Source organism: Epinephelus moara, chromosome 8 (assembly GCF_006386435.1).
Source record: "Epinephelus moara isolate mb chromosome 8, YSFRI_EMoa_1.0, whole genome shotgun sequence".
Taxonomy (NCBI): domain Eukaryota; kingdom Metazoa; phylum Chordata; class Actinopteri; order Perciformes; family Serranidae; genus Epinephelus; species Epinephelus moara.
In genome coordinates this window covers 16,941,826-16,967,604 of record NC_065513.1, presented here as the reverse complement: position 1 = coordinate 16,967,604, position 25,779 = coordinate 16,941,826, and the positions used below count along the sequence as shown (strand labels likewise).

General features: G+C 40.8%; 2 protein-coding genes across 2 annotated transcripts; one reads left to right on the top strand and one right to left on the bottom strand.

Moving 5' to 3' along the window:
• The first annotated feature begins 9,195 nt into the window (after positions 1-9,195).
• Positions 9,196-19,983, top strand: fam219ab (family with sequence similarity 219 member Ab). Its single transcript, XM_050050584.1, has 6 exons — positions 9,196-9,443; positions 10,645-10,744; positions 13,677-13,782; positions 14,309-14,389; positions 14,485-14,539; positions 17,616-19,983. The coding sequence occupies exons 1-6, from the start codon at positions 9,366-9,368 to the stop codon at positions 17,772-17,774; spliced, it is 579 nt and encodes a 192-aa protein (XP_049906541.1). The 5' UTR covers positions 9,196-9,365; the 3' UTR covers positions 17,775-19,983.
• Positions 19,676-25,474, bottom strand: klf9 (Kruppel-like factor 9). Its single transcript, XM_050050582.1, has 2 exons — positions 24,669-25,474; positions 19,676-21,841 (listed from the first exon to the last, which is right to left on the bottom strand). Exons 1-2 carry the CDS (start codon positions 25,063-25,065, stop codon positions 21,561-21,563), a joined length of 678 nt encoding a protein of 225 aa, XP_049906539.1. The 5' UTR covers positions 25,066-25,474; the 3' UTR covers positions 19,676-21,560.
• Positions 25,475-25,779: the final 305 nt, after the last annotated feature.

Genomic DNA, 25,779 nt, shown 5'->3' with positions numbered 1-25,779 from the left:
ACTTTGAATGGGCATATCTTATGCCCCGTATGTCGTATTGAATTTTTTTTATTGTGAATTTATTGTGAATTTTTTGAAAAACACTTAAAATAGATCTCTTCCTAGGAAGTTTGACCGATCTGCATGAAACTCGGTGAACATAATCTAGGGACCAATATCTAAAGTTCCCTCTTGGCAAAGGTTGGAAAACTTACTAAATCTGAGCTTCTATAAGGCAATGAACATTGCGNCTAATTGGCAACTGGGTGGCGCTATAACAACAGAAAAATGCTTAAAAATGGCTAAAATGTGACCGATCGCTGTGGCTCCCCCTGTGGCCGAATGTTTTTTTTTTTCTTCTAATTTTAGGTATGACTAAGTCATGGTATGGTATGCTGTACATAATCACGGAAACTGTCAGTCAGTCATTCTGTCTGTCGTGTTTTTCTGCTCACTGACGTGGTCAATCTACGTGAAACTGCACATAGGCATTGAGGATTGGCATAGGTAGAGGGTGACAAAGCTACCAATGGGTATAAGTTTAAGTTTAAGTTTATTTACTTTATTAATCCCCTGAGGGGAAATTCAGTGTTTTCACTCTTGCTTGTCAATTACACACAGGTCTGAAAGACACACACATGCACAAACAGGACCTATACATGCACAACCGAGCGGTTGGGGGGTTCGGTGCCTTGCTCAAGGGCGCCTCGGCAGTGCCCAGGAGGTGAACTGGCACCTCTCCAGCCACCAGTCCACGCTCCATATTTGGTCTGGACGGGGACTCGAACAGGCGACCCTCCGGTTCCCAACCCAAGTCCTTATGGACTGAGCTACTGCCGCCTGGGTATGGACTAGTATATAATGAATAAGAGTGGTACAAAGAAATAATGCATTAGTTATTGTTTAAGATGATAATAATAATAGAGAGAATTTCTGCTTGCAATGGAGTATCTGTAATGTAGGGTACTTGTACATATGTGAACCATCTGAAAACCTCCGTCATCCCATCATAAAGGCAGCAGGTTGGTCTTCACTGATTCAGTTTGTTTTAGGTGAACTACTAACAAGATCACAGATGTTAGGTGATGAGATGAAGAACAGTGTAATGTTATTTGATTATACATGTATGCATGTATGGGTAAAGCAGTGGTTTACAGCACGTATGAGACAGATGGTTGGGGCTTTTGGTGGGCTTTTGATTTCAAACTGATCATCAGAAAGGCGGCTCTACATCTGTCTAGTGTTTATCTGCTTCCCTTCTATTCATGTGCCTGCCAGTTCCTCTCTCCCTCGCTCTTTGGCTGTCTTCCTCTTATTTGTTTTTCTATTCCCAACGAACCAGACTGGTGCCAGACCTATGCAAGCCACCCAGCGCACATCCAGTGATCTCCTCCACAGTGAGCTGGATGTGAAGGTCAGTATGCTGACACTCACTGTTTTTGAACCTCCTTTTGTGTTTCCAAATCGGATCTTCTACTGAAGAATGGAGTTCGTGAATCGATCCTGTGTGATGCCAGTGAAAGAGAACATTGAATAAGCATCCATTTTGTTCTCCTGCCCATCATGCTTCCATCGATCCCTCCATGTCTGTTTTGATGGTCAGACATGGCGACTGAACTTTGCATCAGTCACTCCATCCCTCAATTTCTGGGAATGCATTATACAGCTGCAAAGCAATTTTCAGTGTCGTCCAATGGAAGGTGAGGTGCAGAGTGTCACTGAACTCAGCACAGTGTTACGTAATGATCAGAACAAATATTACACACACAGAGATTACTAATAAACATATGATGGGTCAGTAATCTGTGGCTACATCTGCACGGTTGGAGGGGTTGCATAACCCACATCAGCCCAGACTGACTCATTGTCGGTGTTTGTGTTTCTGTCTGTATGTGTTAGTGTGTGTGTGTGTGTGTGTGTGTGTGTGTGTGTGCGCGCGCGTGTGTGTGCATGCTTGCTTGTGTTTGAGCTGTGTAACGCAAGGGGTTGAATGTTAATCTCCCTTTTGGACACTACATGTCCAAAAATTGTGTGGTATTTTTAAACTATTTGAATGTTATGTAATCTATAATTCAATTTAGAGGCTCCAAATAAAACATGTCTAGTGTGCGTGTGTGTGTATGTGTGAGACAGAGCGAGACAGAGAGTGAATCTAAACATGTAACTGTTGCTTTAAGGCCTTTTGTGGTCAAGTATAAATTCATGCAGTACAGTGAGTACTGTGCAGGGATGGATACATGCGTGTGCTGAGATCTTACTGACCTTGTGTACGAATAACTGAGAAAAATCCAATCACACCTAATCAGATCTTCATAACAGCACCCCTACAGGGTCATGAACAGTCATGACAATAACACGCACACAGAAACGCAGCCATTAAAACGATTTTGACAAAGGCACAGCTCTGATATTAAATTGTTATAATTCAGTATAATTTAGTCAGTATGAATGTGTATTCTGTCAACAGAGGTCTAATTATCGCAAGCTGAAATAATGAGCGTGATAGGAAAAGCACCAGTATGCATGATTCAGCAGAAAAAACCCCAGAAACATAGTGAGTGCATGTGAGACGTATGGGACAAGGGCGTGAGGAAAATTAAAGAAAATTAACTCCTTTCATTTATTTTTTTTCCCCCCACAAACTGACCTCCAGATATGCTGCTGTAGTCATATCTATTCTATATGCATAACCTGAAGTATGGACCTCAAACTGTTTGCACTTAGCACACTAAAACACTATGACCCACTTGACCCTCCACATATCTCATTGGCATTCATCCTCCATCCAGCCTGAGTCTCTCCTCTCCTGTAGAATTAGACTGCCACCTGCTGGCTACTCTTTTAATATTTGCTGCCTCCAGTTGTAGCCACCTGGTGTTAGCTGCAGCAGCGGCTGACCGCTGCCAAGACCCTTCTCCATTATTGTGCAGCAGAGCATGCTATTGCTGCTCTCTGCTGGTATTTCCGGGTAAGGACAATGTGCAGTCAGACATGTCCGTGACTTTCAATGAGAACAAGTCACTGCGTTGGGGATGCTCCTCTGGCAGGCCACCATTAGCCAGAGGTTGTGTTGTTTTCCCCAGAATGTTAATGTGCTCCACGATGGTCATTTGATTGCTTGATTCAGTGTTTGTTTTAAGATATATGAATGAGAAAACTGTCTATTCTTCTTGCCAAAATGTATGGTCGTCCAATAACAGGTGATAGATCAACCCCTTACCTACGGTAGATAATCTACAGGGACACACAGGGAATTAAAATAATTGAATAAATCCTATGCCTGTGAAGTTTATAATGTTTTTGTTGTTGTTGACACTTTCAGAGAGGTGCAGAATCAACTCTGTGTTCATTTTCCAGGCAGCACTTGCTGTGGTTCAGTGCTGGAAGAATTGTTTACTACTTCAGTAAAAGTAATTATAAAAAAATATAAAAGTAACTATAGTGTAAAAAAATATTCTTTTATATATATACTGTATTAAAACACTTCCTGTCAAAGTTCTGTATTCAAAATCCTACATAAACAAAAGTGTTATTAGTAATATATCAGTAATAATACTTGTAAAAGTAAAAGTACCCGTCAGAATGATCTTAGTAAAGATAGAAAAGTGTCATTTCTAGGCTTTAACTGAAGTGTACACAAAGCTTTGAAATGTTGTAGCTGTTCAAGATAAAGCTCATTCAAACTACTTTTTATACCCTTTAGTAGTTTATTCTGTAACAATGCTTTGTATTTTATAAACAGATTTTTTTTAATAAAATCTAAATCTAAAAAAGTAATGTGTAAAATAAAGTAAAGTGTAGCTGTCAAACAAAAGCAGTAGAATAAAGTGTATTTCCCTCTAAAATCTAGTATAGGTATAAAGTAGCATAAAAAAACTGTACTTATCCACGACTTACTGTGCTAGTTGGCATTGTTTAAGATTTTGTACCAATATTTATCATTTAGATGTATCAGTTACAAGGTCAGTATTGTATTTAGTTTGTTGTTGTTGTGTTTAGTATTTATTCATTGTATTTTAGACTTACTTCAACGTCCCAGCAAAAGTCTTGTTCCTTGTTCATAGCCAGCAGGGAAAGAAGACTGAGGCTCCCTCCGCATATAAAATATCACAATGTAACAATACAGTGATACAAAGGCAGCTAATGTATCTTTAACTCCACTGGTCCTGCATTCAAATTTACTTCAGTAAAACTACAAGTGCCATGGTGTAAGGTAGTTACGATGGGTCCCAGTGCACGCTATTGTGCACATATTGTCTCATCATGTGAGTCTTGACATTGGATAACATCAACATATATGTTACTCAGCAATCATCACTGCATATTTGTATAATAAAAATACCAAATAAATTTTATTTAGCTATTGTAATAGTTGATTTCTAGTGATATAGAATATTTGATTCATAGAATAGGTGATTTTATCAAAAATAAATTTAATTAAATTAAAAGAATAAAGATGACAGAGATGGGTTTGCCTTTTTCAAGGGCATATATAGCCAATGGCAAGTGTTTTTTCAAGGTAGCAATCACTCATAAGGGCCCTCTTTCTATGGGCCTCCAACCTCAGGGGCCCCAGTGCAACCACACTGCTTGCACTATATATATTTATGCCCTTATACTTGTGTATTATCAGCTAAATTTACTTACAAAGCAACAGCACTCATAATGCACAACAGCCAGTGTGATTATCATGTATGTCATATTACTGGAATATTACTGTTGATGAACATGGAGACATCATTTTATGGTTAGCTGAGTTGCTTGTTGGGTCGTTTAATCTAAAACAGTGGATCATATTTTATTTGTTGATCATATGATTTTTTTCAGAATTACAATCTGTAAAGTAACTATATTCTGCAGATGTTAGATGAATGCGGTGGATTCAAAAGCACATTTCCCTCTGAAATGCAGTGAAGTGTTATGTATACTCAAGTGAGGAACAGGTAAATTGTAGTTCATTGTACATGTAAATGTGTTCATGGGAAACAGGACACTGAGTGATGAGGCAGAACGCTGTCATGGCTGTACCACAGCGCCTTGATTGGTGACTGAGGTTGTTTAAAGTCATATAAACTAAGTGATCCTAATTGTTCAGTAGGAAACCAAACATTCAATTTCATTAATGTCATTAGACGGGATGATGATTTGACCTACATTCCCTATCACAGACCACGCAGGTTATAAATTAATTCCCCATTACAAATATCACTGCTGTTTTTTGTTAGATGTGTGTTTTGTCCCTGTCCAACTCATTTCTGGCTCTGTAATTAATTGGCTCCCAGCTGTTCATTTGATAGAGTAATTTATTCCATTTTAATTGAAATTCCTGGATGAAAACAATTGTTAATTGGCTTTCAGAATGATGGGATGTTAAGCGGTCTGCATCTGATCTTTTTAGTATTTTTGTAATAAAAGAATGTCTTGTGTGTTCACTCATTCACAAGGTTCCTGCTGGAGTTTGAACATCAAACGCTGCATTTTTTATCATGACTGCCTGAACAGAGACTCCTTTCAAGAAGATTTATTTTGTTTTTAAAGATGTTAACAATGGAGATGGTTAATCCTCGGATCAACCGACTTCATTTATTCAATTAAAAGAGCTCTAGAAGATACTAAAAGAATTAACATAGCAGCAAACAACTATTTGCTATGTAAAAATATAGTGAAGTCAGGAGCAGAGAATGAAGTCCAATCCATCTCTGTGTGTTGTAATTGTTTATAACTTAAGTTTTTTGAATTTCAACAACACCAAACCACCTCAAAAGGAAAAAATCACCAGGCAGAAAATAAACAAAATAGACAAGGATTGACTTATATTAATAGATAAAATTAAAGCAAATAAACCATAATGATAAAAACAATAAACTGAGGTAAATCAAAACAACACTATTAACATGACATGTAAGTAAACTTGTCAGAGTCCAACCGTACCACTGTTAAATGTCCACTCACGGTACATAAACGATAAGTGTCAAAATAGTGTCAGTGTAATGGTGTCCATATGTATATACAGTATATTTCTTCAGGATGTGCCATCGCCACACCCACCCTCCTGCACTCATTAAAATCTCAACAAGAGCTGTACGCACTACCGACGATGTATGTTATGGGCCTGGTACTTAGCAAAATCAAAATCACTCCCCCTATGCTCAGACAAGTGTGTTCACTGGCCCCCCCGTAGTGAGTGGAACCGCAGAAACATTCCCCATTTATTATTATATTTCTCTACCTCGTTTATCAGGCTTTAGAATATTTTCTCAAAAGCTGCCACTTTATCCATTTCTGACAACCATTCTTGAAATAATGGGCCTTCTACAGTTTTCCACTTTCTCATTTTCATCTGTTTACCAATTTAAATACTTGTCTGAATCCAATTTGCTAGGGGTTTCATGATGTGGTCAGTGGGTTGAGGATTTCCAAGTATATACACAACAGGACAGAACTCATAATCCACCCCGCAACCTCTGAGATGTACTCATGGACTCTAGTCCAAAAGCCATGTACTGTTGAGCATGACCACAGTGCATGGACTAAGTGACCCACCACCCCGCTACACCTCCAACAATCTGGTGTTTCTTTTAAACCCAGTCTGAATAACCTGCAAGGATACCAGTCGAATCGATGGAAAATTTTGAATTGTATTAACCTTATTCTGTTTACCCCCACCATTAGCTCTGTAAGCACTGTTGCCGTTGTTAGCACTGTTGGCGCCGTTCAGCCATCTCAGCCACCTCCATATTGAGAACGGTGTGGAGACAACCTCTCAATCATAAATACACTCTGACAACCCAATTGTCAGAACAAATTGTGGCATTTTACATTCCTGCAAACCAAGGATTCATTACATTTGCACATTATTATGGTGCATACACACTGAAACACTGAACAATGCCGTCATTAATGTGTGGTTAGGTTAAGATACAAATACCACTTGGTTATGGTTAGGAAAAGATCACATTTTGGCTTAAAATACCCAGTTTTGGGGGCACAATTCCCACTGGAGAAGCAGCGATGTCTCAGTGAAAAAAAAACTATTTCAAACTATTTCAGAAAGAAAAGCAATGATGTCTCATGCTGGAAAAACACTCACAGGTCACTACAAAACACCCACATTAGATACACGAAAAGCCAATGGAAACACAACAATGACTCATTGAAACACAGCCTGTTTTGATTGTCTCAAGCAGTGCATGGTCTGCAGCTTGGCATCTGTCTCGCCAAGGTGGCACAACATCCATCATCCCCCTACATAGACTCACCACCCACTTTATTAGGCACACCTGTCCAGCTGCTTGTTAACGCAAATAGCTAGTCAACAAATCATGTGGCAGCATCTCAATGCATTTAGGAATGCAGACATGGTCAAGACGACCTGCCAAAGTTCAAACTGAGAATCAGAATGGGGAAGAAAGGTGATTTACGTGACTTTTAACATGGCATGGTTGTTGGTGCCGGACGGGCTGGTCTGAGTATTTCAGAAACTGCTGATCTACTGGGATTTTCACACACAACCATCTCTAGGGCAGCAGAAGACTACACCGGGTGCCACTCCTGTCTGCTAAGAACAAGAAACTGAGGCTACATTTCACACAGGCTCACCAAAACTTAATAGAAGATTGGAAATACCCTGCCTGGTCTGATGAGTCTGGATTTCTGCTGCGACATTCAGATGGTAGGGTCAGAATTTGGCATAAACAACATGAAAGCATGGATCCATCCTGCCTTGTATCAACACTTCAGGCTGGTGGTGGTGGTGGTGTAATGGTGTGGGGGATATTTTCTTGGCACACTTTAGGTCCCTTAGTACCAACTGAGCATGGTTTAAACACCACAGCCTCCCTGAGTATTGTTGCTGACCGTGTCCATCCCTTTATGACCACAGTGTACCCATCTTCTGATGGCTACTTCCAGCAGGATAACGCACCATGTCACAAAGCTCAAATCATCTCAAACTGGTTTCTTGAACACGATGAGTTCACTGTACTCCAATGGCCTCCACAGTCACCAGATCTCAATCCAATAGAGCACCTTTGGGATGTGGTGGAACGGGAGATTCACATCATGGATGTGCAGCGGACAAATCTGCAGCAACTGCGTAATGCTATCATGTCAATATCCAGATCTCTGAGGAATGTTTCCAGCACCTTGTTGAATCTGTGCCATGAAGAATTAAGGCAGTTCTGAAGGCAAAAGGGGTCCAACCCCGTACTAGCAAGGTGTACCTAATAAAGTGGCCGGTAAGAGTATTTCATCACTTAAGAAACATTAATATGATGCAAATTAAATGCACAAATGTAATGTGTTCATAGTTGGCAGAAATGCACAATGCAAACCTTTGTCTTCTGGCAACTGAGCTGGCTTTGGATATGGTATAGAGCTATTTTATATTTTATTTTGGACATATCTGTTACTCCAGAGGTGCAAAAAGGAAGACAAAAATAATAAACAAATAAATAGGAGAAACAAATAAAACAGGTTTCCTCACAAACATAGTTATAACTTATCATAGTGAATTCCTCACATCATATCTTCATATTACAAATTACAGTGACATTAATCTATTGCCAGAGGTGAAAGAAGGACTAAGATATTTTACCTAAGTAAAAGTAGCAACACCGCAGGGTATAAATAGTCTGTCAGAAGGAAAACACCATGCATTCAAAATTTTAATTAAGTACAAATATTAGCATCAAAATAGACTTAAAGTACCAAAAATAAAAAATACTCATTATGCCAGATGGCCCATTTCAGAGCAATTACATATCAAATTTATTGGATTATAGTTATTGATGCACTAATATATATAAATCGTTTTAGTGATGCAGCTGGTAAATGAGTCTAATATTGGTTATTTTACATTTAGCTGGGAAGCTTGTGAGTCTTATCTTGATATTCAATAAGTCATCATCATTTATCTGTTAATTGTTTTGTATCATAATCACAATCTGCAAAGTACTTACTTCGACTAAAGTTATATGTTGAATGTTGTGGAGTAAAAGGACCAATATTCATGTAGTAAAAGTAGAAAGTATATAAGTCAAGTACAAGCATCTCAAAACTGTTTTTAAGTACAATAGCTGAGTTACTGTCCATCACTATTCCTCTCTTTGCTGGGGACCACCTTGGTCCTCTCAAAAAGGCCCCTTCTGGGTCCCCGGACCCCAGCTTGGGATACCCTACCCGGAAGTGGGTGGTGGAGTCACCGTCACCCAACTGGTCACACCACCGTCGACATACTGCCTGCTGGGATGAAGCTCGCCACCGGAGAACTACAGAGATTGTTACAAATCTGAGATCACCCACTATCTCGGCGAGAACTCGTCGGAGCGACCACTTAACCCACAGTTAGTTTCCAGGAGCAGGGAGGAAAGAGGCGCGCTGCCAAGATGATGGAAGAAATAGATAGATTTCAAGTGCCCAGTGCCGTGCAGGAGGCGGAGATGCAGGCTGAGATGCAGCCGCTGGTAAGTCACATTTGTAGGCTGTTATCAATCGGAGATAATAAATCAGTGTTTTGTTGTTTGTTTCTATTTGTGTGTCAATGTTTATCTGGGGTGTTTAATGTCTGAGGCCTTCCATTCATAATGTTACGCTGAGGGATCCCGACAGATCCATCACCTGCCATGCGTAATATTGGCTGATGTGCCGTTTAGCATTTTCAGCAAGTTTTTTTCTGCCACAGTAAAAGGTTAAAACGACAGTGCAGCGTGTCAGAGGATAATTGATTTGCTCGTAGACAGACGGTTTTGTTTCTGTGTGTAATGCAAGCAGCGTCCGGTCTGCTGCGTAGTGAGCAGCATCCGTCATGTCTGGCGAAAACAAGCATCCCATCCCAACGCTGCTGCTGCTGCTGCTGCTACATCCTCAGCATCCATGCAGCAAGTTGCTCCGGCTAAACGCCACTAGTGTCGCCTTGACGGGATTACTGAGCGGTTATTAATCACAGATACGTGCTTGTATGTACCGTGAAAGCACTATCTGTAGATGAAAATAATATAAAAGAAAATCAGTGTAAATGATGCGCTCCGTGGCCTGTAGCGGGGCCCTGGGTTACTGCAGCCTGCAGGGCGGCCTCTCCTGCCCACGGCCGGGGACGCTAGAGAGCCAGACTAGACCCAAAGCAGTCTGACCTGCAGCTGTCTCCAGGCGGCCCCATGCTTCCATTCATACCCGTGCGTCATGTGGCCACTGGTTAATAGGGTCTTTTTTCTCCTTTGCTGTGACCTGTGGGTATAAGAAGTGAATCTCTGTTTCCCAAAATTAGATCCAGGGACTTCCAGGACTCCTCCTAGAACAAACCAGGGATCACTTTAAGTTCAGCATTTTACATTCACCATGAGACCACGTTATCAGATGGAAGTAGCTATGCCAAAACCTACCTATACAGGTTTACTTTATCTAGTTATCCAGAAGTATAAGTATGTAGGTGTAATTATTTTTTTAAACAAGCCATCTGTATAATGCTTCATACACAGGTGTTCATTAAATAGAGCGGGATTCTTCCTCACATGTTTTATCTATTTATGATCTGTTTTTTTTTCACATTGCCTGTACATAGTAGGGTGCATTATGCATAACAAAAAGGCATCAATTATTCACTCATGCCTCAGTAATGCACATTTCTGCTCATCTTTCTGCCCACATCGTCCTGTCGTTTGTCTCCAGGACCCGGCCTCGTCCACGGCCTCAGAGGCAGACTCCGACACCAGAGAGGGGGAACCTGTCACCATCAACTACAAGCCGTCACCCCTGCAGATGAAAATAGGTGAGGAAGAGCTATGGTGTTTGTAGGCCAAGTATCTGCCTGTGGGAATCTGCATATCCTGTAATCATGTGTATATTTAAAGGCCTGGAAAGAGTCACCTGCTGTTATGTGCAGGTGTAGCTTCATCTCTAGACGAGGAAGAGACTTGTTGCAGCATTATTTTTCTCTAAGGTGATGGCATCTGAGCAGTGAATTTTCAAAGAGCTTTACTATCACAAGAAAACCCAACAATGGTGGTGATATGCTGTGATTTACTTAGTGTTTGTACTCAGCTCAGTTATCGGTAAAAAGTACCATATTCATTCATTTCAGATTATCTATATGTAGAAAACTGTAGAGAGCTTTTACATGTTCCCAGAGCTCAACGTGATTCCTTCAAATTGCTTTTTTTTCTGAACAACTGTCCCATACTCCAAAAAGTATTTAATTGAGACCAATGTTTAACAGTAAAAAGCAATAAATCCTCGCTGTAATGAGCAGTGGTTTGGCATTTTTGCCGGGAAAGTAACTCAAACAATGAACTGATTATCACAGTGTATACTAAATAGACTAAATGTTTTCAGCTTCTATTTTACTTCATTGCTAAGCTTATGAATGGATGTCCATGGCAAAAAATATTAGCCCCTGTGGTCTGTTTAATGTCTGGGGACTTTAGTCTCTAATGTTTATGAAAAGCCACAGGTCCTTTAAGGCTCATTTCAGCACCTTGGACAGAGTCCAGTCATGAGCAGCAGCATCTCTTTCTTTCTTTTTTATTACTACTGTTATACTTTCCTCGACAAAGCCTTAAAGCTGTTGTTGGTAACTTTTATAAAAAATAACTTTATGTCACATTTGCTGAAACTGTCACTACATCCACACAGCGGTACATGAGAGAGATGATCTGGGAAATACATCATGTTTCTCTGCCTCCTCTTAAAGTTCTAATGACATTTGCAAGAATCCTCCTCACATGAATGAAAACAACCAGTCAGAGTTGAGGAGTCTCTAACATAGCTGTCAATCATGTCAACCGCTGCTCATCAACTGCGGTCAAAATGCCACACTAGGCAATGCTTTTGTTTGCAAGATTTTGTTACTGAATTGCCTATTTCTCACCTCAAGTGTTTTCAGCAACATATTTTAGTGTACTGTTTAGTTGTAAAATGAGAAAGTTTGTGACCCGGCAGCCATGTTGAAAACAGTCAAGTGAAAATCAAGCACTGCCCACTGGCTGGAGCAAGCCTTCTTATTTGATCAGCGCTGCTTAGTTTGGTAGTTTGACCACAGTTCACGAGCAGTGATTGACATGATTGACAGCTGCATGAGAGACTCCTTGGCTCTGATTGGTTGTTTTCCAACAGTGGTGGTAGATTCTAGCAAATGCCTTTAGAAGCACTATGAGGAGGAGGGACAAGGGTTTTTTCACAGATTTATCAGTCTCATGTACCACTGTGTGAATGTAGCGACAGTTTCAGTAAATATGGCAAAAAAGTTATTTTCATAAACGTTATCAGTTTAAAAACAGCAAAAATATTTAGGAGGAGTTAACTATGAGTGAGAGAAATGCATGAATATGGTCCTTATTAAAATGCAACTGCTGTAGAGATTCATTTCATTCCACATCTAACGTACTTGTTGAACGTGTAACCACAATGATGGCTGCACTTGTATTTCATTGTCTTCTGTTGTTCTGTCTTTTTATGGCATGTTAACACTGTCATAAAATGTCCTGTCTATAAAACACATTTGGAGCATATTCCTTTAATCACACATGCTTGTTTAACCAGTCTCTTTGCCTTTGTGGCCCTGAGGTGCTAATCTACATTTGATGGCCTTTTAAAACTAATTTGGATTAAAAGTGTAATGCCATTAACTGGTGGCTCAGTCTAAATTAGATACAACATTTTCCAGTGTCACGAATCTTTCAACTTAAGTTCAGCGCTGGTTCAGAATAGATATAAAGCATTGGTTATTTATTTGTCACCTGACCAGTTGTGAAAATCAAAGCAGGGAGAAAAGGGAGGCGAGAGTGTTTGATGTCACATGAGGAGTCTTTTGTCTCTAAATGTATTGTGTCATGCTTTGTAGATTTTGTAATTTATTGTATTACCTAAATTAAACAACCCCCTCAGCCTCATCAGCAGTGTCACCATCACTTCCCGGTCAGATGACCACTGAGAAAAATCCCTCCAGTAAACAGAAACTGATCTACCCTGATGTCATGTCTTGCACTGTGCTGCAAAGCCTTGAGTTTGTCATCATATTCAGAAAGAAAAGATGTCACAGTCAAGTAGAATTCAGTCCAGTTCCTTTAGCTTCACACAATCATCACACCTGATGATTGTGTGTTTGTGTGAGTTGTGAAGTGTTGGAAATATCAGCTGTAGAGATGTCTGCCTCCTCTTCAGTATAATGGAACTAGATGGCTTGTGGTGCTCAAAGCACTAAAATATACATTTGAAAAATTGAACAGCAATGTCTCTTTTCTGGAAATCATGACCTGGTTACTAAAGATAATCCTCAGACCTTGTTGTGAGCAGTTTCATGTAGGAACTATTTTCTTTCTACCAAACTACACCTGCCAACTGTATCACTAAACAGACAGAAGCGTGCATCTATGACTAGTAACTGAGCTAGCTCGCCTCAAAGCTCAGCTGAGGGGGATGTCATCTTGCGAGCATCTCTGTCATGAGCAAGAGCCTCTTGTCCATGAGTAGATGCATTCTTCCTTCTGCGTGGTGATACAGTTAGTGGGTGTAGTTTGGTAGAAATAAAAAAGTTCCTACATGAAACTTTAAGGAGACCCATAATAAGCAAACTGCAGCATTTAATTCTTCTCTTAGAAGTTGATGACATTGGTTCAACTTTAATCCATCACTTTTTTGTGCAGTTTGTGTGTCATTTTGGAGCTGAGCTGGTGTGTGATTTCCTGTGTGTGTTTCTTGTGCAGAGAAACAGAGAGAGTTGGCTAGGAAGGGCTCATTGAAGAACGGCAATGCTGTAGGTAGTCCAGTCAACCAGCAGCCTAAGAAGAACAACGTCATGGCCAGAACACGGTAAGACATGAGCACTGAGGCCTGAGAGGTTAGTGGGGAAAATGAGAAAGAGTTCAACTTAAAATAAATTCTATTTTATAATAAATTCCAGTATTTGTTTCACACACATGCAGCATCACCAATAAATTGTCAACTGATTCTGTTTGTCTTACGTCATAGTGCACTGAATATAGATTATATGAGTAAAATTAGAAACGTGTTTTCACGGGCTTGACAAGATGGATTGTAATCTCATGTTCATTATCTCTGTCTGTCAGTGGGGCTGGCAAGAGAGTAGTTTTATTGATTTAGGGTTTGTAAGATGTCCAAATTAGAAATCAGACCTCTTTCATGCTTCTGTTGTTACTGTAGTTCAGCTGTGATGTGGCGTCCAGACCCGCCTTCCTTTTCTTTCAGCATCTCCGCCAGTGTTACTCACCCCTTCCTGTTTGTGAATCTATTTTCCTTCCCCTACCTTTTCCTGTTATCTTCTGTTACACCCATTTTCAGCTCCTCTGATCATTTCTCCTCTGTTCCCTCCCCGTAGGTTGGTAGTGCCAAATAAAGGCTATTCGTCTTTAGACCAGAGCCCAGATGAGAAGCCCCTGGTGGCCCTAGACACAGACAGGTGAGCGCACACACACACAAACACACACATTAATACACTACTTGACACATAAGAACAGAAATGAAAAGCTAACTTGTGGTTTTTGTTTGTTTCAGTGATGATGACTTTGATATGTCTAGATACTCATCGTCGGGATACTCCTCTGCAGAGGTGAGATATGTGAGAGGGCTGCCACTAACGATTATTTTCATTGTCGACTAATCTGTCGATTATTTCTTCGATTAGTCGACTAATCATTTCATCGAAAAATGAGTTAAAATGTTGAAAAATGTCGGTCTGTCTCGCCCAAACCCCAAAATTACGTCATCTAATGTCTTGTTTCATACTCACGCCGAAGGGTTTTAGTTCACTGTCACAGGAGAGTGTGTAAAGCTGCCAATATCTGAACGTAAGAAGCTGCAGTAAGAGTATTTTGGGGTACTTTTCTAGTACTTTTCTATGAAAAATGACTCAAACCGATTAGTCGACTACTAAAATATTCACCGATTATTTTGATAGTCGATTAGTCATCGATTAGTCGACTAATCGTGGCAGCCCTAATATGTGATGGAGCAAATATCTGCTTCTTTACCTTACATTACTCTCTCATTCACTTCCCTCCCTCGCCTCCTTCCCTCCATTTCATATGATTGTCAGAAGGCTAGGAGCGGGGCCTTTATAAGCCAGTCTCGAAGCAAACCCATTTATATCCATCCTGCTCATCCATGTTAATTCTGTAGGCGTGTGTGCTTGCTACAAGGGCATCATTACATTGCAGACGCACCTGCACACAAATGTGCATGAGACACAGAGCGGGAAACAAATGAAATGTCATCACTGGGTGTCTGCTCCTGGAAATCCTGTTTTCAAAGCTGCTGCCAATTTAAGTGCAAATCACAAACACATCATCAGATTTATTCCCCAGAGGAATACTCATTTCCACCGTCTCCATCCATATGCTGTTGCTGACGTCTGTCTCTGAAGGGTTGTGGATATATTATTTGTTATATGAACACCACAAGTTTTCAGATCTTATTGCTACCATGTTGAAATAATCAGCTAATATACAGTTCATGTTGTAACCCAGTTTGGCCACTGCCCCCTCTTCCTTTCTACAAGCTCTTTAAAGCTCTTTAACAGTAAGATTGTACTGTAGCTGACAAAGTATGGAATAGTGGTTGTTGTTTAAGCAGTACAGAACAGTCCAGTCTATCTACAGTAGACTAGACAGCTAATACAAATAATGGTAAAAAAAAAAAAAAATCACAGCATGACATTAGTCATCACGTTCGTGACAAAACACCAAGTGATGATCCTTACAGCCATCTGTGAAAGTGCCCTAATTTTATTTACCATGGTTACCACTGTAAATTTTATGCAGCCAAAGTCAAGAGCTCAAAAAAATGAGATTTAAAAGTTGACTATTGTATAAATCTGGTTAAGTCAGAAGAATAATGTGCTTGTTGGCACAAACCCTCCTGTAAAACATTAAACCGACAGTAACACACCTCTGTTTTTTGCATGGATTAAGCAAAGAAAATATAACTTGTGAATTACTAAGTTATAAACGTGTTGGTACACAGAGTTTCTTACCTTTGGACAGAGCCAGGCCAACTGTTTCCCTGTTTCCAGTCTTTTAGCTAAGCTAACCAGCTGCTGGCTATAGCATCATATTTATAGTACAAACATAAGAGTAGTATCGATCTTCTCATCCAACCATCTCAACTATTTGTACAAGGTCTTTTAAATTGTCAATGTTCTTTTGTTTTAAAGTCATGTTAGCAAGCTTGTTAGACAGTGACAGGAAGCCACTACTACAGTTGGGACCTAAAACTGGACCTGACTTGATTCATTCTGACTTGTACTGAAAAATTTGAGACCCAATTTCAACCAGAACCTGAAGTTTTATTATTGATAAATTTCATCCACGTTTGACTACTAGCTCACCAGGTTAATTTAAAGGGCAGGTTCACGTGCGTTCTTTTCTAAGTTTTTCAAATGGAAACACCCACTCAGCAATCAGCAGAAAGCAGTGTTATAGAAGTTAGAGTGGACTTTCAGTAAGAACTGAAAGGCTTAGTTTGCATTTTTTGAACAAGACTTATTCATATTAAGTGGTATATTGTTGCTTTACCCTGCCGTCGGGCAGCCTTTTCTGTCTGAAAACTGAAGCTGTTATATTGCTCTCTTTAAAGTCAACAGGCTCCTTTGACAAAAACAGTAATTTTACCTCACAGAACACAGGAGTGGTCTACTGCTACCTCAATTGGTTTCTAAGTTAGTCTTATTATGTGACTTCTGCACTCAAACTAACCTGGCGTTCACAGCAGTACATTGGTGAGCTTCTGTGCAGGTTAGTGGGTTAGAGCAGTGGTTCCCAATTGGTCTAGCCACAGGGTCCAGATTTCTCCTTAGTCAATAGTTTAACGTTCACACAATTCAATACATTCAGCATCATACTCAGGTTTGGCCATGTTGTTGAGCTAGATTGCTGTCTTTGTCAAGTAGTTGTCTGTTAGTCTCTCACTCTACAGGAGGAAATTCACTGTACTAAAAATAAAGTGATTTTTACATTCAGAACGGACCACAACCCACGTTTTGACCACAACCCACCAGTTGGGAACCACTAGGTTAGCGGAATATAGCTTATTTGGGAGACTGATAACACACAATTCTTAAAGAAGGCCTTCCTTACTCACAAAGAGGCACATTAGGGGGGTGGGGAGGCAATGTCATCAGAAACCTACATCAGGTCATGAACACTAGGAAAACATTTTAGAACGGCTTGGGAAAATAGCATTTTGACCGTAAAACATGCCTATTTGACCACATTTTGGTCACTTCACTACTATGAAGCTACAGAATGATATAAAGTCCTCAAAATAATGACCACACAATAATGGACCAATTAGCTTGGCTTTGTCTCAGTCCCCAGTGGGCATTGTGTATCTTCCTACAGCACGTGACAGGCGTGTAAGCAGATGATCAGCGCAGAGAAATTTCTTCATACATTTTATTTGACTAATGTCAAAATGTCTGGACCCGTTGGGTTCAGTTCTGGCAGAATAACTCTGCAAACCACATGCAGATCGAGTAACTAGTGATGGACTGATAATCTAATGACCTACTTTAATTTAAAACCAGTTATGGTGGGAGTAACAGGAAGTGGCCCAGCAGTCAGCAGCCCTGGGGTTGGGAAACACTATTCAAACCCATCACCCTCCTCTGTCTATCCTCCTCTCTCCAGCAAATCAATCAGGATCTGAACATCCAGCTGCTGAAAGATGGTTACCGCCTAGACGAGATCCCTGACGACGAGGACCTGGATCTGATCCCGCCCAAATCAGTCAACCCCACCTGCATGTGCTGCCAGGCAACCTCCTCCACCACCTGTCAAATACAGTAACCCCACCCCTCTGACCTCATGCCCTTTCCCCCGATCCACACAATATAACCCCCAATCTTCATCTGCTGTGAGTTTACTTCGCCGCCACAGTGGTGACAGTGAAGCATTGGTAGAGTATTGTAATGACAGTGCTATGATGATAATGACAATGAGAAATAATCAAATTAACATATAGTGTTTGGTTTAAAATCCAGGAGAAGGGACACATTTGAAAAAAATTCAATATGTATTTAAAATATGAGTAAAAGTGGTGGTTTCCTCCTATGGTAGGACGTGCACTTGTGTTTGAGAGCCCTTCTCCTGGTGAACATGATGTAACATATTAGCAGGCAGTAAACAGACGGTAAATTGATGCTATAAATTAATGCTCTAATGAACTCCATTTCCCTGAAGAATAAGAAACATCATAACTGCTGACTCAACTGTTCTGCTTAACTTACTGGATTCTGGGTTGCGTTTTTGCATTTTTGTAGTTCCTTTTTTTTTTTTTTATAATTCTTTTTTTAAACCTGATGGATAAGTATGATTGTATGTGTTGACATGGCGATATTTTAAAAGTGTGGGCTGTGGTGTCAGTGTCCAAATAGAGGATATCTGGTACCGTATTCACTGTACTGTACAGGGTTGTTATGTAGCACAGGCCAGGTCGTTTCTCTCATTCACACCACCCTTAACACTTTTGCTTTTTTTTTTTTTTTGCCTTACTGGCTTGCAATGTTTGAGTACGGAGTTAAGGGATGAATGTATGAACATGAATGGCTGAGGAACAAACTGCATGAAGAGCACTGGACTGAATAACTGAATGGAAAATAATAAGGAATCAGCTTGTTGCACATTTGATTTCTGCCCTATCTTCATTGTGCAATCACGTGCCAGCTGTTGCGGCACTAGCTTGACTTGTATTGTTTTGAATTTGCACATTTTTATTGTGTTTTTTTTAATATATTTTAGGGCCCATATCTGTGTAATCTTTCCTGCATAGCAGTGACAGTGTCTTATCTGAAATGAACTGTGTCAAAAGGGAAGATTACATATCGTTGAAGCGACCCTCCAACACATGATGCTCGCGATAGATTCACAATATCAAACCCAAAGGGACGGCGGGAAGCCTTTAGATCTTTCAGCGCACACTGTAATGTTGCCCCGCTCCACTGTATCTTTTCTTGATCGCTGCACACTCCTTCCTTCCCATTTCTGTTTTCACAACATGCACCATCATGCAAGCACACAGGTTCAGACAGCAGGAAGATTCACCCTTTTTCATCCTTCACAGGCATGCACACACACACACACACACACACACACACACACACACACACACACATATACAGACATAAAGAGTGAGGTGGCATCTATTTGTCTCTTTTGACTAATAGGTTGGAAAATGATTTGTAATTGCAACATCGAGGATCACTGACTTGGAGCACTAATTCCCTTCATTTATGACTCCCTCCCTCCCTCCCTTAAAAATCAGTTGATAATTTGCAATTAGAGTATGCCTTAAGTACAGAGAAGTTTAAAAGACGTGTGTATTTATTACCATCTTGATCATTTAGTTTATTTGAAGAGCATTTTGCCGTCTATGAAGTTATGCTTTTTTTTTTTTCTTTTTTTTTTTACATAGACACGGGTGATAATTGTTTTTCTTTGGTTTTCTTTTAAATGATTTTCTTGTAATGTAAACATTTCCATTACAGTATTTAACAATGTTATTGTTATGTGCGGTGTATGAAAACAATAAATAAACACAAAGCTAATGGAGCACTTCCTGTTCTGCCTTACTGTTTGTGTTGTTACACCTTCTCTGCACCATTACAGAAGAGACATATTGATTTATAAAAGGTCTGAAATACAGTGTCTGACATGGTTGTGTGATGTGGGACAGATATGCCAAACAAATATTTAGAAAGAAAAATAATTTTAATGTTAAAACTTCTTGAGCAGTAATTATTACAGCTATGTATATTGCGATAACATTGGGTCTGCGTTGACAGTCCCTGATTACAGTACAGTAGCATCAGAAGTAAAAGGGCTTCAACCTGAAAGGCACCAACATCTAATCACAGTTGTCATAATGCCACGAAAGAAAAACAGCATTTATTTATTTTACAAATGTATGTACTTTGAGTCCTACAAGGTTAACTACACCTAACCTTACACACTATCTGGATGTTTGAATGCATTAAAAGTGGCAAGTATAAAAAGAAAACTAATGACATCTATGTTTCTGGCTCCTGTAGTGGACGAATAAGACCTCTCACCTCGTTAGTATTATTACAAAAGATTACCAGACAAATAAAAAAGACACTGTACCAAATAAACATACAAACATGCTACATGATGGAATTGATTGATTCACAAACTGATCAACAGAACCTGCCTCAAAATGCTAGTATTGCAAAAGGCTAGCTCAGAAAATAAAAAAAACAAGTTTGATGATGTATTGTTATGAGAAATGTTGTGCTTCCGTGTCACCACCAGAGGGTGCAACATTGACTGAAATGACCAACATTATTCCCTGATAAAATGCAGTCCACATACAGAGTAAACAAAAGTTAGTTTAAATGTACAGCAACTGGCACTGTTGGCGTAAGAGACAGTCGTTGATATTCAAAGTATCGCTGAATATCAACTTAAAGAATCTGACAATGTTCATTCAGGTAGTTGAAAATGTAGAAATTCCTCTCTGCTACAAAATCCCTTCAAAAGGCACAGACCTCCTTGTTTACAGTTCACAAACTGGACGTGAATCATCGTGGTCTTAGCATCAACTGCAAGTGAAAAAGTAAAGTCTGCAACTTTACCCTTTTAAAGGCTTTATACCCTGTTGTGTTTTCCTGGCAGAATCTGAGCCTGAAAAAGCGATGTTGAAATGTATTTTCCGCGTGAGGTTTGCTATGGTCTTGCCAAAGTCCTGCTACAGTACTTTGGTGCAATTAATTGCAACGTTATCGTGATGTGACAACATTTATGTTTCAACACAGGAAACAATCTGTACAAACAAACTATACCTACAAGCTCACATTAAGCCTCATTCACTATGTCCATAGCCAAATATATGAAATTAAATACCCAAGCGCTGCACTTCTCTATATTATAGCTTTGTCTTATTCCTCTCTAATAACAATTAACTACAGTATACTGAGTATATCAACCATCTGGAAGTGAATCTTTTGAATCTATTTACATGATAATACTGCTATACTGTACATTCGCCTTGTCCTGGACTGGAGAGTGACTGTACAAGTATGAGTGTGTATATGAAACAATAAAACTTACTAAAGGACTATTCCCAAAACGTCCTAACCCACTAGGAATATCTTATCCTGCAAATAAAAATCGGGATGCAAAGTAAACACATGTAGTGTTAATGGAAACTATACATGTACATGAATGCCTCTTGGATTACAGTCTCTTCCAGGGAAAAAAAACAACTCACACAACACAAAGTAAATTAATTACAAATGGCAAAGCAAGTAGAACCTGTGTGACAGACCCTGATTAACCCTCAATAAATTCCAACCACCTGCGGGAATAAGAGGGGTCTAGTTCTAGTTTGATTACACTCAGGTTCAGACATATGTTTCTGTTTGCTGTTGCACAATGTTACATGCATAGAAGACTTTTTAAGTAGTGGTCTGACTGGTTGAGTTGATTGATCTCATGGGATTTGTGTCAAGATGCACACGCCTTTACACATAAGGGTGTGTCTATGTTTGTTTAGGCCTTTGTATCTATTGCATGTACCTTTATGTATACATATATGTACAGTATTGCGGGTGTGTCTCACACCCCAACGGGGCTTTGGTCTCCAGAGTCAGAGGAGGACACGGACACGGAGCAGCGGCGTCTCTTGGCCACACTTGAGCCCTGGAGCATGCTGGGATGGAATCCTGCGTGTCGTCGGGCATGTTTGGTCAGGTGGTCGCTCCTGATGAAGCACTTGTCACACAGTGGACAGTTGAAGCGCTTCTCGCCCGTGTGTGTGCGGTAGTGACGCGTCAGCTCGTCTGATCTGGAGAACTTTTTGCCGCAGTCTGGCCAGGTGCACTCGAAGGGGCGCTCACCTGAGGAAACACACACACACAAATTTTGTATTAAAGCACTTTTGAGGACTTTGCTTTGCCTGCATTTATTTAATAAGCTTCACCCTTAACGTTACTTTTAATCACATTTGTTGAAACTGCCACTATATCCTGTCCGTGTGACACATACTCTGTGAAAAAATCAGGTTCCTCTGACTCCTCCTAGTGCAAGAATCCACCGCACCTCAATGAAAGACAAGCAATCAGAGCTAAGAGGAGTCTCCAACACATGGCAATCACTACTAGCGCACACACTGTACTGCCAACAACAGCACACACAGCAAAGACAAGGAAACAGAAGACCGTCAAAGAAAAGCTTACCCTCCATTTCACAGAAGCCTTATTTTGTTTACTTGTGTTTGGCGTGTACGCTGCCGTTGATTAAGCAGGGATGGGAAGATCTTTCATTGCTGGTAGTTGTTTCTCAGCCACTTTGTGCACAAGCAGTGATTGACATGCGTTACTGCAGGATTATACTTCTGCATCGAATCGACGCCTGGGCGCAGGTGTAGGCTTTGCGTTGACACAGAGCCTACGCCGTACTGTATGCTGTTGCCTGACGTGCACATCCCAGGAAATGTAACTACATGTTGAGACAGCGCAGACCTCCAGTTTATACTTTGGGATTTATCCAGGTTTCATATGAGAAGAAGAAATCTCCACTCATCGCTAGGCTAATTTATACAATGTAAAATGCCATAGGCTGGGGCTAACAATGTTAGCATTTTGTATTTCTTTGGAAAACGTGTTTAGTATGACAGTTGTTTTGTCGGTGAACCTTGTGAGCTGTAATTGAGCCGAGTTTTGTAATGATATGTTTGTTAAATGTTGCTGTTGTCCCTGGCTTAATATGAATGGAGGAAAGTTGGCTAGTGGCTAGGCTAATTTATACAATGTAAAATGCCATAGGCTTGTGCTAATAACCTTAGCATGTTGTATTTGTGGGGAAAATGTGTCCAGCAAAGGACAAATGCTTTGTCTGTGAATCCTGCAAGTTATAGTGAAGCCACTTTATGTACTTGTGTTTGAAATTGTTGCTATTAAGCCATATTCAATGTGTGTTTTGAATCAACTAAATTTTACAGCACTTCACAGAAACCCTGTCACCAACTAGTGTTTTGGAGGTGTAACTGCAGAGTGACACAGACACACCCCCGCACATGTACAAATGCTCACAACAGCGTAGGCCATACATGTAGGCTATGGCATAGGCTCTGCATAGAGCTGGAGCACAGGTATAAATCCCGCTTTACAGACTCCTCCTGGTTTTGATTTGCTGCTTTCATTCAGGCATGATGGATTCTTGCAAATGCCATAAGGATCACTAGGAAGAGCCAGAGGAACCTGATTTTTTTTCACAGATTATCTGTCTCATGTACTACTGTCAGGATATACTGACAGTTTCAACAAATATGACAAAAAAAAAAAGTTTTTTTTGGGGACCCACAAACCCCACTGCTGTATGTGCTAAAAATTAGTCATTGGTTTCCTTTAAATGTTGATCCATTGTGATATAATTGTGTTTTACAGCAGAGTCTCAGAGACTCCAGACAGAAGTGATGCATCTTTTGTTGTATAATTCTGGAAATTTTCTGACTCATGTCACCAGTTCAAAAGTATCAAAGTGGTAAAACAAGTTACATATAAGCATGAGGTCTCCAGGACTCACACACACACACACACACACACACACCAAACATTAGAGTAACCTTTATCAGGGTACACCTAACCTGTTTAGTCTGAGCTAATTCACATTAATTCGAAACCATCTTTTTTATCCGTAACCATTCACAGAGGGAGGGCAGGCAATGAATAAAAAAAAGAGCAAACAGACACAGAGACACAAAATACGTGAGAGGAGGAGGAGTGGGAGGATGAAGTACAGAGTACAGGATTCACAAAATTTTGGGAAGGCCTGCATAAACAACATTTTCTCGGAACAATAACAGGACATATTGATTTAGAAATAGTGAGTCATGATAAGAGCCTCGTGAATAGAAAACTATGGCTGCCCCCCCCACCCCCCCACCCCCCCACATGTGCTCCATTGAACCACATGTCTGCCCTTGTTTACAACCCGACTCGAGGGGGAGTGGAGGAAGATGACGTATGAGGAAATGGTGGCGCAGGGAGGGTTATCTCCGGACAAGAACATGAGGGGGCAACAGTGTCGCAGTGACCTGCATGTGAATCATAAGCCAAGACATTTATTACACTGTTACGCGCTATTTATAGCATTACGCGTGATACATGTAAACGCATATCAGACAACGCAAATAAACAGGAGTGATAAACATTAAGAGGCATTATTTGGATATGGCATGTATCAGTATAATCACACCTGCACAATCTAGCTCGCATCACAAATATGGGCGGTGGCACGCGGTGTTCCCAGATCGCCTCCTGGCTGCGTGTCAACAGCACATTAACGCACACCCTCCATATCTCTCTCACACCAGCCTCCCCTCACCGGCCAGCCTCTGGGCCGGGTCTGTCACACCCCCCAGCAGGGACAAATTCATGGGACCACCTTTCCAATAATCTGTTATTCATTTCCAGAAACATGTGGTCTCTCACTTACACGCGTCATGTCACATTACACAGACACAACATGGAGTGTTAAACATCACACATCACGTGTCAGTATTATAACTTTATAATGACATCACTCTGTCACTGTCAGAGTTCTTGAAATAGCCAGTAAAGTTTTAGCAGTGATGTCAACATGCGTGGGAAATGAGGAATAAAGGCAGAAGTGACGCAGAGCAGTTTCACTGTAGTCAACACAATCGAGCCCTCCTCCACTTACCGGTGTGCACCCTTAGGTGCGCTTTGAGGTGGGACGACTTGCCGTACATCTTCCCACAGCCTGTAAAAGGACAGCAGTGTCTCTTCTCAGGAGACTCCTGCCTCGCTGTGGCCGGAGCCGCCCTCTTGCTCCGGGGCTGTTTGGGTGCCACCGAGCCCCGGCTGTCCCCGGCGTTCAACCGGCAACTCCCCCGCTCATCCTTCTTCTCCTGTGTGCCGGCGTCGCTGCACTTACTGTCCCCTGGGCTGATCGCGTTTGGGTTGCATTTGTTTAAGTCCAGTAAAATCATAGCAACCATCAGTAAAGTCCTGCTCTCCTGGGTCTCTTTCAACATGTCCTCTGTTCGCCCCGGTGGTCGGCTGGGGTCACAGTCTGCAGAGACATCCACCTCTGACATCACTACAACAGCTCCGGCTGGAGAACAGAAAATATATATATAATAAAGTAGATATGTACTCAAAGGGTGGGTACAATAAAGAAATTAGACCGCAGTCCACCCAGGAAACATGTGGTTAAGCATCCACACGTGTCGTCTTCAATGTGACTATTCCGCAAAGGCTGCGTTTTCTTGTTGAGGTTGCAGGGCGGATAAATAAACACCCCCCACAGGAAAGATAGCACTCTGATTCTCTTCCTTTCTCCTTCTCCCTCTGGAGCTTCTTCTCTTCAAGCTAAAATAACACGCACCGTTTCCCGACTGAGCCGAGCCTATTGTGTCTGCGTTTATTCCGCCTTTCTGTGCGCTCCCACACATGCGTCAACTTGTCCTATTTCACTGCGAGCAGCACTTCTCTCAACTCCAAGAAACAATTTCGCGGAATCCCACGGTGTCATCGCAACGCGGCGCTGTGATTGGCTGAGGGAGAACGTGACTCGGTTTTTGGAACTGTCCATTCAGAGGGGTGATAGATGGCGCACTGGCCCAATCACAGACTGGGAGGGTTAAACAGAAGGCGGGACGAGACTGATGTTGCTTTCACGTACTTGAGGGGAGTGGGGAATATGGGAACCGTTGTCAAAAAGTGATTTTGAGGTCTTCGCTTAAATGGCAGTGTATTTAGAAATGTGAATATGTGTATGTAAAACACACAAAAAATCTATTTAGAAATAT

Bases quoted from the DNA above. Each gene is read 5' to 3' on its own strand.
- fam219ab (XM_050050584.1), top strand. From the start codon at position 9,366: ATGATGGAAGAAATAGATAGATTTCAAGTGCCCAGTGCCGTGCAGGAG. The intron at 9,444-10,644 runs GTAAGTCACATT...GTTTGTCTCCAG, and splicing joins AGGCTGAGATGCAGCCGCTG to GACCCGGCCTCGTCCACGGC. The intron at 14,390-14,484 runs GTGAGCGCACAC...TGTTTGTTTCAG, and splicing joins GTGGCCCTAGACACAGACAG to TGATGATGACTTTGATATGT.
- klf9 (XM_050050582.1), bottom strand. From the start codon at position 25,065: ATGTCAGAGGTGGATGTCTCTGCAGACTGTGACCCCAGCCGACCACCG. The intron at 21,842-24,668 runs GTAAGTGGAGGA...GTGTTTCCTCAG, and splicing joins GCACCTAAGGGTGCACACCG to GTGAGCGCCCCTTCGAGTGC.